Source organism: Mya arenaria, chromosome 4, assembly GCF_026914265.1.
Source record: "Mya arenaria isolate MELC-2E11 chromosome 4, ASM2691426v1".
Taxonomy (NCBI): domain Eukaryota; kingdom Metazoa; phylum Mollusca; class Bivalvia; order Myida; family Myidae; genus Mya; species Mya arenaria.
Genome location: NC_069125.1, coordinates 37,084,934 through 37,104,852, shown reverse-complemented (window position 1 = coordinate 37,104,852; position 19,919 = coordinate 37,084,934). Strand labels below are relative to the sequence as shown.

Sequence of the window (19,919 nt, the reverse complement as noted above, 5' to 3'; positions counted from 1 at the left end):
GTTTTATTTCTACTTCGTGTACATTTAAAAGGTTTGAAATCTTTAAAATCTTGTATGTTAAAGATAGAAACATCATTAGTAGCCATTCTAATTAGTGCCCCGCAATTACATAGGTAAACACGCAAAGTTAAATGTCATTCTAGATGAATGCCCAAAGTAGCATTGTTTTCATGATGCATGACGAAAGACAGATAGAGTCTTGGTTCTATGCTGAAAACAATTGCACCCCCTTTCAAATATGCCATCATTTGGGGCCCTTATCATTCCTGTGATGGCTCTAGTATTACTTAAAATTGATGTTACAGCTAAAATCACAGGCAAATAGTCAATCTTATACAATGTATGGATCTTACTACAGGTTTGTCTAGTCGATGACAACCAATTCACACTGACTATCTCAAATGAGACAGGCCCTCTCTCCTTCATCCATAATGACTGCGACAACATCGTCCATGACATCATCCACATCCGCACACGCTGGGAGCTCTCCCAGCCTGACACCGTCACGGTCCACACCAAGATCCGCCCCAAGGACGTCCCTGGGACGCTACTCAACGTCGCCCTCCTGAATCTTGGCAGCTCTGACCCGAGCCTGCGATCCGCCGCTTATAACCTGTTGTGCGCACTCACACAGACGTTTGATCTCAAGATTGAAGGACAGCTATTGGAAACTACGGGTGAGGTTGACATGTTTGTATACACAATAAATCATAAATAAAACATACCGTCGTTGCAACTAATCCACATGTACAATGCCAGAGTCAAATTGTAGAACTTGATTCTATTTATAGAAGAAATTGTCAGTTAATCTGGTATGAAGTTTGTATCCAAAGATGTTTTTGTTTGTATATGCTATAGGTATGTAAGTACCTGAACACATTATTGAAATAAATGGTAAAAAATGGTTTAAAGTGATACTAATATTTAAAATCAATGCATACACATGTATAACAAGCATTACTTTTGAGTGATAAACCTTCAACTACTAACTAAATAATGCATTTATGGAAAATAATTACTGAAAACAAGATTGTAACTGTGTTTTTAATAGCTGAAAACGCACAAATATTAAATGACTGGTGGGTCCTAAAAGATTTACAGTGATTAACCGTCTCATAAGGTAGAAATACCATGTTTTCTGTACCTTTCTTTCAAATTAAACACAATATCCTTCATAAGAACCATTGTTTTCAATATTTATTCATCCCTTTCGTTAAATTATAACAATTATATTAATCAGGGCTTCTAAGCTAGACCGATTTCAGTTTCAAAAATTGTAAAAAAAACAGACCAATTTTTTTATTTTTTATTTCGGTCCAAAACGACTAAGTCAGTAAAAGTTGTAGTATTTGTAATACACAAACATTCATGGGTCATTCACACATTCAAAACTACCTCCAATAGGTCATAAAAGTGTCTTAGTTACCATCAGACCAATGCAACCAGCTGCTTTTTCCGCTATGCTGATCACTCTATATAGCCTATCTGTTAATTAGCAGACGCTTGCAATCGGTCCAATCACATGTATTGATAGGTCGCAGAAGACACAACTAAACAAACTATGTGTAAATTATGTGCTTGCAGCTATCCTGATTAAGCTATCCTGATCCTGATTAAGTGTTTAAATCGGTCCATATTTTCACATATGCTATGACGCCGTCAACCATTACATTACCGAACTGTTAAATTTAAATTGTAATAAAGAACCATTGCTTGTTAAGAACGGCTTTAAAGATAAATGCATTTTTCATTGTTAATTTGCGAAAGCATTAAAAATCCAAATTAATTAACCTAGTCACATATAGGATATCAACAGCGACACGCTTGATTAACTACATAGTCTGAAAGCGGAGTGCGCCGTTTACGTCATTATAATTCGCAGTAAGGAAGAAAGCGTTATCTAGATATATATTATTATTCAAGATTCTAGTTGAATGTTGACCCACTCTAGAGGCATTAAGCAAATAAATCATAATACGGTTCCACTTTTTGTCGTCTGACCGCTTCCAGCCGACCACAGTTAATTACGATCGCATTCGTTCTTGTTAGAAACGCCGCAGAATCTGATTCGGCTATGCTGGCTCTAGAGCCAACTTATGAATTGCCACATCGCTAAAAAATATTGACAGAAAAGATGTCGCGAAAATGTGTGACATTTCTATATAATCAGACTTATGAACAGGTATTTTTTTTAGTTGGGGGGGGGGGGGAGGGGGGTTGTCGCCGTGTCCGGACCGATTGAGGTTCCAAAATTTTAGAAGCCCTGATATTAATTGTGGTACATCTTATTTGGGAGTAAGAGTGCATCTGTAATAGGTATTTTGAGAAATGATTGCTATTTGAACAATATTATTCACAGTACTGCCAACAAAAATCATGAAAAATGAAAGCCTTCAGTTTATAACATTTATGTAACATTATAAAATATACAATAAATACAAGTATGATCAGTATGCAGTGTACTTGCCTTGCAAAATAGTTTTCACATTCTCAGCGTTTTGTTTACATAGAAATACAAACTTCCATATTTGCAGGTTTATGTATTCCTGCGAACAACACAATCTTCATCAAGTCAATCAGCGAGACGCTGGCCGCTAATGAGCCCCACCTGACCTTGGAGTTCCTGGAGGAATGTATCCAAGGGTTTGGAAACTCCAACATAGAGTTGAAACACTTGTGTCTAGAGTACATTACTCCATGGCTACCCAACCTCACTAGGTATTAAGCCTTAGTTGAGGCTCACTTTACTGCCAGGGTCAGGGGCAGAAACTCTAAAACAACAACCTTGTATTTCTATACCATGACCCTGACAGTTGTTCCAAGGGAAAAAGTCCTAGGGAATGTTTTATCAAGAAAATCTAGACGTAATTTTGTGTCTAGGAGAGATATTCAGCAGTAGTTTGGTGCTGTTTAAAATCTTTGAGGTGCAAATTCTTCCTAGAATTCTTGATGAAATGCCCTACAGGTATTAATGGCCTTGTTGTTGGAGATATCAGTGTCTTCATTATGCAGATGACGCACTTTGGTCAAATCTTGAAAACCTTGTTTGAATGTTAACATGAATCTTGCTTGAACCAGTGACACATTCATTTACATGAACGAAATTGCAGGAGTGCATTACTGGTTAAATAACTATAACTATCCTTTAAAACCAATGAAAATTAGATATTATATAAACTTAAATTGAATAAATAAACATTCCGATTGCTCCTCAAAATTTTGACAGATTTGCTGTGGAAGTAAAAAAAATCTTATTGATTTTGTTTGGGTCTCAGTAATTTTGTTGGTAGTGGAAGGCAAAACAATTTTTTTTTTATTGGATTTATTGTTGGTAATAAAAGTTAATGCGTATTTCTAGGTTTTGTCGGCATACAGATGAAAACAAGAGGCAGAAGGTGGCCCTCATCCTGGACAAACTGATCACCATGACAATAGAGGAAGTTGAGGTATGATCTCGTTGCATATTTGCGATAACAGAAAAGTCGGTCATATGCAAATCAAACATTCCATTGGAGCAACATGAAAACTTTCCTTGCGGTATCACTAGTCACATGATTATTGATTATCATATCATCTCAATTAGGTAGGACCAAGTCAAGCTTTTGTATAAGAAAAGTCAATTATGGGCCTTTGTTTTGTTGTTTTTTACTTTCATTTTGTTGGAAAAGAGCCATGCATGAAACATAATTTGTGGAAAAGGACATTCTGGATTTTTCCTGAATTTCATTCTGATCTGTGACCATAAAGCTTTAGGCCAAGTTTAAGCATCCAGGTTTCTCACAGCTATGCTTTCTGGTTACATGACTTAAAAAGGTAACCTTAAGTGAATGCGCCCCTTCCTCAACCAACAGATGCACCCCTAAATCCATGCCAAGACATGAGGTAATATAGGTTAGGTTGCAGACTTTGACTGATATGGTCCTAGACATCTTGATCTAGGGTTTATGGCTCCACAAGTGATGAAAGACAACATGTAACAGCCATCATCTTTTCCCCACAGATGTACCCATCATTCAAAGCAAAGATCTAAGGTAACATTAGCCATGTCCCTGACCGAATATTGTCCTCAACACTCATCAAGCATGACCAGGTGATCCTGCTACATAAATAATTAAAGATCAAATATATCATCCTCCATCTGTTCTCTTCCTTCAGATGTACCCCTCAATCCAAGCTAAGATCTGGGGTAACATTGGCCAAGTTGCGGACCTACTGGACATGGTCCTAGACAGCTTTATCAAGCGAAGTGTGACAGGGGGCCTCGGCTCCATACAGGCAGAAATCATGGCTGACACAGCCGTCGCTCTCACTTCTGCAAACGTGCAGCTGGTGTCACGGAAAGTGATAGGCAGACTGTGTAGGGTATGTGGTTTAACACATTTGTTATGTCTATAACTGATGCCTTTGGACTCTACACAATGCAATAAATATTTTAGATTGATTAGATTTATGAGGACATAATTTTAGCAATTTTTTGAGAAAAAAAGGCCTAATACCATGTTTGTTTGCATGTACCAGTTGATAGATAAGACGTGTACGTCACCCACGCCAACCCTGGAACAGCATCTGATGTGGGACGACATTGCCATCCTGGCCAGATACCTCCTCATGTTGTCATTCAACAACTCTCTTGATGGTAAGTTTACCTCCTCTATGTTGTTTAGCAAGACATGAACGTCACCCAGGCCAATTTAGTAACATTATCTTATGTGGGATGCAGGATTTCTTTTTGCTGGGGGGTAGGGGTATGTCTGGTGGTTGACAAATTTTGGGTCTTATGTAATTGAATAGGGTCCCAGAATAACAGTAAATACTCAATTTAATGTTATTTTTGGGGTTCAAGGGATGAATGATTGTTGGAAATGGGGGTTCCTAGCCATAAAAAGAATGTCAGGGGCGTAAGCTTTGTGTGTCAGGGAAGTTTCTGGGGATGACACTGCTATCCTGGCCAGATATTTTTCTCACCTTGTCATATCTCAGCTCTCTTGGTCAGCTTTCTTTATTGTCATATCAGGATTGAATAGCAACATAATGTGAATTGTTCACATTGTATTTAAAGTATTAAATGTCAGCTGCATACAAAATCCCTATGATTACACTATCATTTAGTTTATTTGTAATTTGAACAAGCCTTTGTGTCAGCATTGTTGTTGGCAATATCTCTTTAAATGTGTGAAAAAGACAATACCAGTGATGGCATATTGCAAATCCAATGACTCTGGCTAAAATATTTTTGGAGTAATGGCCCTTGACTGAGAAAAAATAGAAAACATCCACTAATTTCATTGATACAGTGTCAGTGGGCTGTTTCAAATGAAATTGGGTACACAGGTTTTAAGACACAATACACAGAGTTGTAGCAAGGCCCATTATTCTGACTGAAATCATTGTTTTGTTATGTTCCTTTTTCTAAAAAAATAATTCCAAGACCACAATTTCTCAAAAAGTCTAAAGCCAGTCACTAGCTTAAGTATTTCAATTATTATAATTCATATAATAAAATATCTTATTTCAACTTCACAACAATTTTTTTTCTGTGATTAACAGAATGATAATTTCCTTTTAAAAGCCTAAGAACTCTTCAAAACAAGACAATTACTCAATGTTTAGCAAAACAAAAATAGTGAGCTCAGCTTTATCTTGATATAAGGGACTTAAGATCGTTTGAGAAATTTGAGCCTAACAAATGCGGAAAGTGGAGAAGCGTTTGCATCCACTTCTGGTGTTGTTCACACATTTCACACAAATAACGTGTCACATTTCAGTGGCGAGTCACCTGCCGTTCCTGTTCCACATAGTGACGTTGCTGGTGTGTACGGGCCCTCTGTCCCTGCGAGCTTCAACCCATGGCCTGGTCATCAACATCATACACTCACTGTGTACATGCTCACAGCTCCAGTTTGGTGGTATGTTAATATTTGCTAGCCCACTTACATGTACTTATATGTAAGATTTGATAATAATTCACATAACATTTACAGAATGGGCTGAAACTTATGTTGTTACCTGTAGCCCAACCCATTTGTTCTGTAGTGTGTGTAATTTTAAAGTGTTAAAGCTGCAATCTCACAGATTGACCGTTTTGACAAGTTTCTTTTATTTTTTGTCTTGGAATGAGTCAATTTTTCATTAATGTCTTATAACTAATGATACAAGACTACTGACAAAAAATCAGATTGAAGTTTTTCATATAAATGTTTGAAAATGATGTTTTATGGCTAAAAACACTTTAAGATTTATTTATTTTTCGACAGTTTTCCAAACAATTTAGATCGGTTCTTTTTTGAATTATCTTATATAACTGTATTGAAGGTATTGATACCAAAATCAGCTGATTCTGAGACAAAACTAAAAAAAATGTCAAAGCTGTCAATCTGTTAGAGTGCAGCTTTCAAAAGTCTTTTCAAAAGAACAATAAAATACAGTTAACATATCTCGTAACTCACAGAGAACACACTGAAAGTGCTGAAGATGAGCCTGGCCGAGTTCTCCCTCCCCAAGTTCTACCAGCTGTTTGGGATCAGCAAGGTCAAGTCCGCGGCTGTCAGTGCTTTCCGAACAAGTTTTAGGCCTGGTGATCGATCATTCACCATGTCACCTCCAGAACACGAGAAGATGCCGTTGTGCTCCTTGGAGACCATTGTTGACGCACTGCTGGAAATTATGGAAGTATGAGCGCAACAATTGCCTTTCTGACTATTTAATTGTGTCTCATAAAATTGCTGTTTCCAGAAATATCTTTGGTTAATACTTCTTTTTTAAATATTTTTTTTGTATAATTATTTCTATGAACAAAACATAATTATTTTGTTGATAATAAGATGAGATTACCCCTATTTTGTAAGGGCAATTATACAAAAAATGTATTTTCCTTTTATGTATAATCAAAGCACATCAGTAAAGAACAAAAGAACTACATGCATTTTGATAGCGCTAAATTAACATAGCATTTTGTTGTATTGAATGGTCATGGTTTTTGCTGGGCCCAAAACCACGAATTAAGTTTTGTAACATCTAAAGCATGCATGGTTGTATTGATACTCAACTAGGATGTCCTGTTTTCAGGCGTGCATGAAGGATATCAAGAACTGTGATTGGTTGCAACAGTGGACTGATTTGTCTAAGAGGTGAGAGCCCTTGTTAGTTTTGTATCAGTAAATATTTTGTTAGATGTATTGAAGTTTCTAGTATTAAATTGTAAGTTAAAATTAGGTTGGTTTTAAATATGGCCCCTCAAATACTTTCGAACTGGCTGGAGAATGTTTTAGGAAAAAGAAATGTCCAAGTATTGTTAAAGCCTTTGTTTTGGGGTTGTACAATGATCTAAATGTTGGCCAAAACAAACATGCAAGATATTGATATGAAATATGGTACCCTTGTTCACAATGACAGTCAATCTCAGTACCAACATGCTTGCTGATTAAAAATACATTTTGGTTAGATTAACTGAGATAAGAGACTGAGAAAAGCAGACCATTATTTAGTACTCACTTGTGATTGCAGTCGTTGAAAATAGACTTTTAAATGAACACTAGTGCTCAGCATAAGCAATTTTCAAAAAGCCCAGCTAGCTAAAGTCAGTAATTTGAGCAAGCCCATTAACCATTTCCCCAGCTCAGTGCTCGTTGGCTTGGATACTCTATTAGTTAAGGTTTTGGCTAACTGAAAACCCTTCTAGCTCTATAAGTGCACAAGACTAAATTCTTACACTTGGCATGAATTTTTTTAGCAAGCCCTGCTATAATTTATAAAATCAATAATTTGAACAAGCCCATAAAGCATTAAACCTGTGTAGGGCTTTTGGGCGTGTGCTTACTGTGACCATTGCAATAGTCTTGACTAAATCTAATGTTTTCTGCCTTATTCGTTTCAGATTTGCATTCCAGTATAACCCGGCACTACAGCCGAGGGCAATTATTGTTTTCGGCTGTATCAGCAAGTCGGTTACTGACTCTGAGATAAAACAGATGTTGAAAATACTCATGAAGGTCGAATTTTCGCTAAAAGTTATAACCCAATTTTTCTACTTATTCGATATTGTACACATTTTGTTATTTGGACGTGCTCCATGTATTTGTTATTAAAGGCGCACAATTTAGGTTGATGAAATTATTTTTTTATTTAAATTTTAATGCATTATCATATTTTACTCATTTGATTTTATTGATAAAACAACAACAACAACAAACAGCATATGATTTGAGTACAAATAAAAAAATGTATGCCTTTGTAAACATTTTTTATTTAATAACTGTAATATTTACTTAGCCACAAATTCCACAGTTTTTGAAGCGCCAAAATATGGCTAATATGCTTTTATCTTTCCTAAATCATATGCTTTTTTTGTTTCGATCATTCAAATTTTATGAGTTAAACACGATAATGAATTAAAATTATTATTTTTTATTAGTCCCCTACCGATTCAACCGTAGGGGACTTAAGGTTAACCCTCCATCTGGCTGTCCTTCCGTCCACAAAATCTCGGTCCTGGGATAACTGAAAAAGTATCAAAGCTAGGTTAATGAAACTTAGGATGTGGAAAGATGGCAGCATTGAGGTTATGCACATTAGTTTGGGTTTTTTGTCAGACAAAGTAATGCAGAGTTATGGCCCCTGACTTATTAAAAATATAGCCAATTTGGTCCTGTGATAACTCAAAAAGTATCAAAGCTAGGTTCATGAAACTTAGTATGTTGATAGAGGGCAATAGTAGACATGGTTGGTCTGGTAGGTTTAACGGGTCTGGAGATTCTCTTGGTTTTTTTTGCATCAATCTTTATTGTGGGCCTTTAATGTTATAGCATTTAGAACAGTTGGATTGGAATTGTAGATAGATTATGATTGAAAACTAGTATTCTGGAGTAGGGCATTTATAAAACTTGATTGTAATAACTGTAGTCATTTTAGATGTCTGTTGAGATCTATTTATGTTAAATATTATTTTCATATGTGTATTAGGTTTTGACATTAAGGCATTTGATTTCTAGATGTCCGAGACATCAGAATATTAATATATTTACTGAATTTTACTGTAGATGGTACTGGCTGACATAAGCAAAGATCTTGAAATTTAAATTTTTTATCTAATTTTTCCCTGCATATTATTTAGCATTTTATCTATCGTAAAATTCGGTAGTTTAATTCATCAGCTTTAAGCTCACACAAGCTTTTCCCATGTATTCACAGATGCTATCACTGTGTATTACAAAAAGGTGTGTACATATGTTTCAGGCGCTCGAGTCATTCCAGGATTTGGTGTTGATAGAATCCATTGTGATGTGCCTCACCAGGCTACAACCCATGCTGCGAGCGGTAAGTCTCCCTTAAGTGAATAAAAGAACAAATTTGATTGGTCAATATTGATGAATTAAAACATCAGGTTCCTTAAGCACAGTATGGGAAAAGGTTACATTATACAATTACCACAGTGTGTTATAATTGACCCTTGCATGTCATCATGTCTGTCTGTCTATCCTGTTTTTACATCCTGTCAATAACTTTGACATTCATGGCAGGATTTTGAAATAATTTGGCAAAATTGACTACCATGAGATGATGACATGTCATGCCCAAGACGCGGATCCCTAATTTTAATGTCAAGGTCACTGCATGCCTCAAAATTTTGTCAGTTTTGATAAATCTTGACTTGATGTTTAATGTAGGATATTCCCTATAACAGGACTCTCCCATCCACAAGTTCCTGTTCTGGGTGGCCATCTCGGTGTTGCAGCTAGACGAAGTTTCCCTCTATGCTGCTGGACTCTCTCTCCTTGAACAAAACCTTCACACGCTCGACAACATAGGCATTCTCTACAATGAGGTAAAAATATTAATACCACAGTAAACAAGGTTTGAAGGTGTTTTTTTATTTGAGACACGCTACCATAATGTCCATTGGTCAATCAGGTGTCCAGTCTTTTGGAAAATGAGTGTGTAACTTCTCTAACAGATTTCAAGATATCACTGCGATAATTGGTACATGTTACTATCACGATGGATAGTAGTGCCTGGTGTGACTAATAGCTATCTTGTCTTAGAGTTACTGCCCTTGAGTGTGTTTTTTTATTAGTTATGTCAACTTCATTAATAATTGTCAAGTTGAAATTGTTCTGTTTTTGTCACTTCTCAGAATCTATGTGCATATGCGTTTAATTGTAGTTTCCTGAAAATAAAATATACAAGTAAGTGGGGTCGTCTTATGTATACAGTGATGATATATCCTGATTGAGAGCTTTCAATTTTAGATTTCAGTATATTTGTTAAGCCTGATTTTTGGCAGGTCATTTGCAGTTAAAAAAATTAAAATGTACCTTGAAATAGATATACAAGGCTTTGAAAAACAATTAAAGCAATGTTGTGATTTTTTATGCCCCTAGTTTGGGCCTAAATCGCTCATTCTGAGAATTGACACTATCGGTCTTTTATCATCTTTCTATATAACATGTTTCACATTGTTTATGAATTAAGGCTTGATTGTATATTATTCAGTCCCTTGAAAAGATCATGATGGAGACGAGGGACCCACTGCAATGTATAACATGTTTAACATTGTTTAAGAATGAAGACTTGATTGTATATTATTCAGTCCCTTGAGAAGATTATGATGGAGACGCGCGACCCACTGCAATGTTTAACATGTTTAACATTGTTTAAGAATGAAGGCTTGATTGTATATTATTCAGTCCCTTGAGAAGATCATGATGGAGACGCGCGACCCACTGCAATGGCATTTCAAACAACTCGACCATGCTATGGGACTGAGTTTTAAGGCGAACTTCAACTTCGCATTGGTTGGACACCTTCTCAAAGGTTGGTTTGAGTTTTTATTGGTTAAATGAAAAGAAATGATGGATGATATCCTGATAAACTCACCATTTGGAACAGTCTGTTTTTCAAAATTTCTGTTTGTCAAAATATTTTTTCGCTGTTTTTCTTATTTAAGCCTGTTTCTCTTTGAGAAATGAATGTAAATGCACATATTGCTAGGAAAAAATCAGTGACAGTCACTTTTTGAATGATTTCATTTTGCTGAAATTTGGTTTGATTTTCCAATTAAATATCAATTGTTATATTTATTAAATAATAATACGCATGAAATTAAAAGGACAATTGTTTTGTGAACAGCAAAAGAAAATATATCAATGGCAAAACCACTCCTCAGAGGCAACTTGTGGTGCCGACGCTGAGAAATACATTGTGATCATACACTGAATCAATTATCCTCTATTTAATTTATACATGTAGTACTAGTCAGGGATGATAAAATTCCGGATTAATCCGGAATTCCGGATTTAAGGCCTCACGGATCGATTTTGAGATTAATGTAAATCCGTTGAGTTTTTTTTGTGTGTGTGTTTTTTTTGGGGGGGGGGGGTACAGGGAGCGATTTGAGCTCAGTTCGAACAATATGGGTACGAAAGGTGAGTTTTCCGGAAGTGTACAGCCGGAAATTAACGAACCTATTTACGTCCTGGCAATCGAGCTATATGATTGGTTAAGATAGCATCCGGTGTTTACGGAAATTACCGATGGGACTAGAAGACAGTATCCGGATATGACAGACGAGGAAGAAGACGAATAAACGAAAATTGGAAAAAAACGACCACCACCAACTTCTAAAAACATTGATTCGTCGATTTTAAGGGTATATTTGGCATTTATTTTTAAGAGAAATTCCCGAAACGTTTCCTTTTAAGTTAATAGAATATGATCAAACTGAGAATGATTTTTGCGCATGTAGCATTATTTCGGACATCCCGATTCAGATTGTGTAATAATAATCAATTATTATTTTACAAATTTTATTTGGCCGATTGAAGTTTACGCTGTAAACCGTTTCTTTATTGTTCTCATAATGTTTGAAGCATTGTTCTCAATAAGAAGTGGCTGTTGACTATAATGGGAGGTTCAAATGAAAATTGGGTTGGTTCAAAAAAAAAAAAAAAATGAATAAATATTTTGTAGTAGTAATATATATTACGTAGGAGCAGTCATTTTATTTTCTATTTGAGACAGTTCAACAAAACTTCTTAAGGACCCAGTTTGATTGAGATTTAAATTCTATAGTTGTAATTTGTATTTCCAGGTATGTTGATGGTTCCAAAAGTCAGGGATGAACAGACACCTTAGCCAGTGCATCCAGTTGTTCCTGTCAATGACTGACAATTCAATGCAGAGGCCACGATACTTGGATTTATGGCTGAACATGCTCCCTGGCACCGCAGTAGTGAGTCTTACTTAAGAGAAGTTAAGACACTTGCCAAAGATACAAAAGCTCTCAGCGAATTAAAACTTCAAAGGTGTACAGCATCATACAAGATGACTTACGGAGTGGCTAGCCATTTCAATGATGAACATGTGGAGGAGTTACGTGAAACTCGGTTTTGTTTCAACTTAGACAAGTCAACAAACACAAACAATGAGAAAACTGTTGCTGCTATTTTTCTGCTATAGAGAAAGAATTAGTGTTGAGACATTTGGTCTCCTTAAAATTCACAAGGGCTGATTCTGAATCAATTTTCATAGAATTTGAAAGCCTGTTTGAGAGACTTGAACTGCCGTGGGACAATCTAGTTTGTGTACTACTGGGCCTGTAACACCACTAGTGGAAAAAATCTGGCTTGGGGACCAGAATACGTCAAAGTCCACCATGTCCACAACGGCTACGCTGCCAAAGCATTTACGTCCCGTTTGGATATTACTTGGAATAATATATATAATAATTAATAACATTATACGGAAAATGTGCAGGAAATGGATTAAATACTCTTATGATACATAAAAATTGAATAAATAACACTTTTACAATAAGCATTTGCAAGCATGATAATTGATATGTTGTTCATTATTATAAATCAAACATCCCACAGTGTAGACTGTTCATACACATGCATGCATGCATTTGATCATAGCCAGTTGAGTTTTATGGGAAGTGGACAACTGAACCAAAATGTCAGGTACATGTCTAATGCCTGTGACTTCAGGTAAAAAAAGTAAATTTAACTTTGTCTCGTGTTGAACATAATTATATCTACCAAACCGATAGGTGTAACCTTGAACACTATTCTAAGGCAAAAAAAGGTATTGGAATCCCTGAAATACGGAAAGCTTCGGGGGGGGGGGGGGGGGGGGGGGGGGCTTCGCCCCCCTTATCCCCCCACCAGGGCTTTGCCCTGGACCCATCGGGGGCCTTGAGCGGCCCCCTGAACCCCACGCAGACATTTTCAGGATTGGCAACTCGGCTCTTTTATCATCCCTGACTAGTAAAACAGGGAAGGACTTGCAGCTTTTCAGCATCATTATTTGTTATGAGATTTTGTATGTTTCAGGTTTCCGCCACCCCATCCAAACCACTGTGTCTCGGACTATACGGGTCCTTCACCATCTGTTGGCCATTACCAGTAAACCCCTGGGAAGGTTTGTAACATCCTTGAAAGTACAAAAGACTGTTTGAGATACATACCACGTTGTTTTTGGATACTTTTTGCAGCTGTAAATAAACTTGTTTGGAATTGAGAGAGTTTGGAATTGAGAGAGGTTACTTAAGCCATATTTAAAGTGCAGATCTCAAAAACAGCATGATGATCTCGTATAATTTCTGTTATTATTTCATAGAATTTAATTGAATTTGGGTATGGATTTTTGCTATTTTCTGATACAAAGAGTTTAAAAATACAATGAAAAAATAGCAAAAATACAGCATAAAAAATTGCTTTTATGTCAATTTGTTTTTGAGTACACTTAGGCCACACCAAATTGATATTTCGTTCCGCAGATTTAACGCTCCTATTTTTTGGAAAATGTAAAAAAAGATTTTTTTTTTTTTTTGTGCGCCCGCACCTCCATTTTGATCGCCAAGCAGATTTTTTTCAGGTAATAATTTATTAAAAGGCTAAAAATAATCAAGTATAATTTTTCTACGCTAGTTTTCGTGTTTTTGTAAAGGGAAGTTACCGATGCGTATTGTTTTTATACTGTATATCGATCGGTTTAGCATGGGTTTCAATAAATTCAATCAAAATGGCGGCTTCCGGTATAAACAATGTGGCTCGAAGTTTGGAGATTAAATCTTATTTTTGACAATAAATATGTTTTGAGCATGCTTGAAGTCATTGTTGATCGTCTCATGCACTAAAGGATAATTATTTAAAGCAATCATTATGCAATAAAGCATGTGTATCTGAGACTGGTAGCGATTATATTGCGTAATTAGTGACTCGTTTTGAATGGAAATTGGAATGATCAACTTAGTACTATTTTATTCAAGTCATAATACAAGAGACAAAAATTTACCTGGTTACGACGATGCTGAAGATGGACAGGTCAACTTAACTGGAACATGAGTCATTGTTTGGTCCAAATTGATGTATCAAGCTCATTTTTGATCAAATTCTGACAAAACTGAACAAATACCTTTCCACAAATAGCGATATAAACACTGGTCTGGATATACCTCAACATAAGTAAGCCTAAGTTTATCACCTTATATTTTGTTTTTATTTGCAGCATAATCCGGGATTTTAATGCACTTGTCAACTGTAACCTCTGCCCCGCCCACCACTCGCCCTTGTTACAGGGGTATACCGGGAGCAGCAGAGGCAATGGGCTGTGTTTTTACCTTTCAGGTGGCCCCGCAGTGCCTAGTGAATGTGGTTTTGTTCATTTTGAAAATAGTCGGGAATGGGCCTCACATAGGAATTCGGGGTTGCGGGGCCATTTGGCAGGGATTTTACTAGTAGTGTGTCCCTGCAGGTCGGGTATTTTACCCGGGTTTTGAGAGACCGGAAGTCAAAGTCCCCGCTATTCCGGACTTGGGGGGGGGGGGGGCATATACAATTGGCTGGTGCATAAAAACCAAAAAAAGTACTCTAAAAAATACCCTTGTTCATTTTGTTTTAATAAGCACATGTCATTGCATTTCCTGTGATGATAAAAAAAAATTTAGTCTATGTTATATGGAGTCTGGTGTTTGATGATGCCTGTGTAAGTGATCATTTTTTACAAATCCAAAATCAATGTCTAAATACAGTTGCATATGATGTTAAACTGATTCAGGTAGATTTATATAAGTCGTTTCAAACTTTTTACTAAAAGCAGGGTTATTTATTATTATGAAGGATCGTCATATTAAAGTACGTTGTAATAATATAAGAAATTAGATTTATCCATTTAATGTTTGTACTAAACACGGATGAATAAATAGTATGTATTCCGACATTTTCCCCGATGTCCATTAGAGGTTCAGTTCAAGATGGCATTAAAATGGGTTTAAGGGCAATTATTTTGAACAATCGTTCTTATTTATATTGAATAAAAGGAAAAATATGTTTTTCGCTCTTGGCTCGCTTCGGTTTTTATGAAAACTGACAAAAAAAAAATTTTTTTTTTTTTTGCTCACTCGCTCCAATTTTTTTTGGCAAAAATCCGAGGAACTAAACATTAATTTGGTGTGGCCTTATTAACATTTAAATTTAGATAGTATTTGTTTAACCATTATTTTAAAGCTGCACTCTCACAGATATACCATTTTTTCAACATTTTTTTGTCAGCAGTCTTATATAATTGGTTTCCATGGATTTTCACAAAAATTGGCTCGTTCCAAGACGAAACATAAAAAAGTTGTCAAAACATACAATCTGTGAGAGTGCAGCTTTAATAACATGGCCGAAAATGATGGAAATGACTTGACCAATAAATTCTGATAATCGATAATGATTTCAGACTGATTTTCAATCCCTACTGCAAACAAACATGGGTCCTGTCATTTGCATGTGCAAACCATTATTTCCAGGGACAAGTTTGAGGTGAATCCGCAGACTGTGCCATACCTGGCAGCGTTGGTGTCAGTGTCAGAGGAGGTTCGGAGTCGCTGCCACCTCAAACACCGCACAAGCCAGTACGTAATGACCGAGTCCCCCTCCAGCGACAGTCTTACAGCTGACATCTCACAGTCTGTACCCTCCACTGCAGGTATGTTCGGTATGTTTAGGGAGAGGGTATGGCAGGGGGTGGGGACATATTGCTACTTTAAACTGGGTACATGTCAGTTTGTGATGATTCTCCCACCAGGGACAGTTTCAGGGCTGACATTTTAGACCCTTGCAGGTATGTTATGTGAAGGGTAGGGGAGGGGGCAGGAGCGCTCTGCCACCTCAAACACGACACATGCCAGTACCTGATGACCAGGTCTTCCTCCAGTGACAGTCTCACAGCCTATATCTCACAGTCTGTACCCTCCTCTGCAGGTATTTGAGTGTGTAGGGGAGGGGCTGGGGCGTGCAGCCACCTTAAACACTGCACAAGCCAGTTAGTGACAAATCCCCCTGCCTCCAGCGACAGTCTCCCATTGCTGACATATCACAGCCAGTAAAAATTGTTAAAGTTGTATTTGTTTATTTGCTAACTGGTTAATCCTATAAAAAGAATATTTGAAAACAATGATCGCAATTTTGGTATTTTGCTGTTAATACATTTTCTGTTGCAGGTATCAGTGGTCAAGGGTCCAGCACATCAGTGACTAGCACCAGTAATGGCTCATTACCAACCATGACGGGAAACTCCCAGGCCCATAGTACTGGTTCTGTGTCCACGACAATGTCATCTTCCACCCCCAATGTGGCAACATCTCCTCCCACCCCCGCTTCTCCCGCAACACCCCAGACAGCTGTCCCCCCAACCCCTCCCATTACCACCGTTGCCACAACAACACCAACCACCCAGCCCACACAGTCTACTGCGACCCCCAAAGGTCAAGGTGATGGTCAAGGTGGTCAAAGTGGCTCCCCACCAACCAGTAGTGGGCCAATACGTCAGAAATCCTGGGAACTGCTTGACCAGCAGGCAATGGCTCAAGCAAAAAAGGCAACATCAGCACCGCACCAAATACAAAACGCTGCTGCTGTAGTTGCAGTAAGTTTTTATGCCCCCTTTTGAAAAAAGTGGGGTATATTGTTTTGCACATGTCGGTCGGTCGGTCGGTCTGTCTGTCGGTCGGTCGGAATACCAAATGGTTTCCGATCAATAACTTGAGAACGCTTTGACCGAGGGACCTCATACTTGGTATGTGTATTGGTCATCACCAGCAGATGAACCCTATTGATTTTGAGGTCAGTGGGTCAAAGGTCAAGGTCAGTGTGACCTTTACATGAAAAACGGTTTCCGATCAATAACTTGAGAACGCTTTGACCCAGGAACCTCATACTTGTTACAATTTATGTCTTATGTTACAGGCTTTTTCAGACTCTTTGTTAGATGAGGCTGGAAAATAATTACAGGCATTAAAGCTGCACTTCCACAGACTAATTGACAACTTTATTCATTGTCTTGGAATGAGCCAATTTTTCAGGGATGTGATTTGTCCGCGGATCTAATGGCCCCAGGGACCCCCCCCCCCCCCCCCCCCCCCCCCCCCCCCATAAAAAAAAATAAATAAAATAAAATAAATATATTAAAAATTTTTTTTAGCTGATTAAAAAAGATACTAGTGTACTTTTGGTTGTTAGAGCTGATATCCTAGTTTGCTTCAAATTTAAAGTCAGAAGAACCCTCAAAAGAGCTTCAAAAAAGTCAGTTTTTCTTCTACGGCAGTGTGCTTTTGACCCCAAAAGTGCCCCAAGAACTTATGGCCGAAATGGTTTCAGCCCTCCAGCTGCCAGGTCAATCACATCCCTGTTTTTGCGTTAATGTCTGGAAAATAGTGATAAAAGATAAAAAAAAATGCTCATTAAATTTAAGACATTTTTTTTTTTTAAAGTTACCAAAACAGTCAATCTCTGAGAGTGCAGCTTTAAGCAGAATTTCTTAAATAAACATCTTCCATAAACCCATCTAAAACAGTCCAACAACTGTCCACCCATAATCTGAACGCACTAATGCACATCACCCAAACAGTAATGTTTTGCTCCTTTTCTCTACAGCAACAGAATTCCAGCAATTCCAAAGTATGGCGAAGTTTAGATAATGAGTCGGCGAACAACACGGCAAATGCAACTGCAGTAATCCCGGCAGCCCGACCCCCTCTGTTCAAGACACGTAGCAGCTCCATGCCTGCCCCAGGGACCAAGAAAATGGACAATGGAAAGTCGCAAACCAGAGTTGGGCGGGGGTCGGTGTCAAATGAGAATAATATTCTGCTGGATCCAGAGGTGCTTACAGATTACCCCACCCAGGTGTTGGTACTCACCGTGCTGGTATGTATGGCTGTTATATTTCTTCATAACTTATGAAAGAAAAAAGTAAACGTGTAATCATAAAACTTTGATTGGATAAATAAAGTAAAAATGTCAGTGAAACAAGAAATGGTTAATACGTTACGTTGTAATCTGTATGGTAAATCATTGTATTTAATTGTACTTTACTTGAAAATGGCACTCCAAAACACCATTTTACGAAGTGAAAAGGGTGAAAACTAGCCAAAGCTTTTTATGTAATTTTTATTTGTTAAAAAAGTTTAGTCCTTCAGAAACAAAGTTATAGAATTTAGTTCACATGTACAGTGTGTATGACTTGTGTTTATATGTGAGTAAATTGGTAGAATTGTTACTTATTGACTTTAATATATGTAAGACTTAATAACTAGATGATTCATGTTTCCCCAGGCTACACTGGTGAGGAACACAACAGATGAGAATGAGGCAAGGATTCTGTATGAATACCTGGCAGAGGCGTCTGTCGTCTTCCCAAAAGTTTTCCCTGTCATGTAAGTCCCCCTTGATCGTCTTGTTGTGTTAGTGTTGGTGGTTTTAAGGAGCACGGTATAGGTTGAATTTAAAGTTACAGTTTAAAATAATTAAGCGATATTTTGGTGCTTTTTTAACTGGGAAATTTGTGGCCACAGCTAATGATTGATATTATATAAAGGCTTTTTTTGTCTGCACCTAAATCATATGCTTTATTTTTAGGTGTTGATCATTAAATTCAAGTGAGTTAAACATGATAATGCATTAAAATTAAAAAATTGCATCAACCTAAATTGTGTGTCTTTAATGTACTCTAATCTGGTATGTTATATTTAAACAGTTTTTATGTGTTGCCTGCAAAGCATGGCAGACAGATAGGGGTTACTTTTCCAGCATCAGTTTTATTGTCGAGTAACCTTGTTATGCACATTGGTCAAGGTCAGAAGATGACTCCTATTGGTTTTGGGGTCAGTAGTTCAAAGGTCATGGTTATCATGAATGCTCCGAAAGGCAACCCATCCTGTTTATGGAACTCAAGTTTTAACTTATTACTAGAACCACTTTAAGGATTGCAAGTTGCAAATGCTTCAGCTAAAAATTGTTAGAACTTCTGCTATTGCACACTACTTTAGAATTGAGGAGAAAAAACTATATATATGTAGGTCACAGCTATACTTTTTGTGCACAAAACTTTAGGGTAGGGCATTTACAATGGATAGAAATCATAACGAGTGAAAATAGTTCACACTTAAAAGGCAGTGGTGATCATAATTTAGCATTAAAAGGCAAACTGTTTTTTACTAGACTATCCTGAGAGCCATTCTGTGTATTATTCAGAACAAGATGCATGATTCATTGTGTCATTGATGAACATGTATTCACTTTCAGCCACTCATTAATGGATGCCAAGATCAACAATGTGCTAAACCTGTGCCATGACCAAGCTATCCTGAATGCCGTACAGTGTATCATTCAAAACATGATCGCATGCGAAGACCCATCACAACAACAACTCTCGTACCTCCAGAGTAAGTCACGTGTTGTCTGTTATATTTGATCATTGTATACATGTAGATTCATAGTATCACTGTATAGACTCGTGTATTCATTGCGGTGGTGTGGCTAGACCAATTTCGATGTTTGACATCCACTCCAGAGTCAAGGAGCGGTATTCATATAGCTTTTAGTGAAACATTTCAATTTGGTGAAAATGTCCAAGTTCTTAACTTCTTAAATACTTTT

General features: G+C 37.2%; 1 protein-coding gene across 6 annotated transcripts in view; it reads left to right on the top strand.

Moving 5' to 3' along the window:
• LOC128231230 (neurofibromin-like) overlaps window positions 1-19,919 on the top strand; it is a 108,123-nt gene that overhangs the window by 71,339 nt on the left and 16,865 nt on the right. For 5 of the 6 annotated variants that reach the window (XR_008260320.1, XM_052943765.1, XM_052943766.1 and 2 more), the window contains 18 exons: window positions 359-677; window positions 2,535-2,718; window positions 3,359-3,446; window positions 4,156-4,362; window positions 4,519-4,636; window positions 5,766-5,906; window positions 6,449-6,669; window positions 7,066-7,127; window positions 7,874-8,006; window positions 9,232-9,312; window positions 9,680-9,820; window positions 10,683-10,809; window positions 13,329-13,416; window positions 15,791-15,969; window positions 16,484-16,908; window positions 17,916-18,188; window positions 18,597-18,697; window positions 19,566-19,705. Coding sequence is in view for 5 of the 6 variants with exons in the window: in XM_052943765.1 (XP_052799725.1) it covers window positions 359-677; window positions 2,535-2,718; window positions 3,359-3,446; window positions 4,156-4,362; window positions 4,519-4,636; window positions 5,766-5,906; window positions 6,449-6,669; window positions 7,066-7,127; window positions 7,874-8,006; window positions 9,232-9,312; window positions 9,680-9,820; window positions 10,683-10,809; window positions 13,329-13,416; window positions 15,791-15,969; window positions 16,484-16,908; window positions 17,916-18,188; window positions 18,597-18,697; window positions 19,566-19,705 (3,028 nt within the window). In the remaining variant the exon portion in view is untranslated. The remainder of the gene's footprint in view (window positions 1-358; window positions 678-2,534; window positions 2,719-3,358; window positions 3,447-4,155; window positions 4,363-4,518; window positions 4,637-5,765; window positions 5,907-6,448; window positions 6,670-7,065; window positions 7,128-7,873; window positions 8,007-9,231; window positions 9,313-9,679; window positions 9,821-10,682; window positions 10,810-13,328; window positions 13,417-15,790; window positions 15,970-16,483; window positions 16,909-17,915; window positions 18,189-18,596; window positions 18,698-19,565; window positions 19,706-19,919) is intronic. The other variant, XM_052943764.1, reaches the window with a different exon arrangement.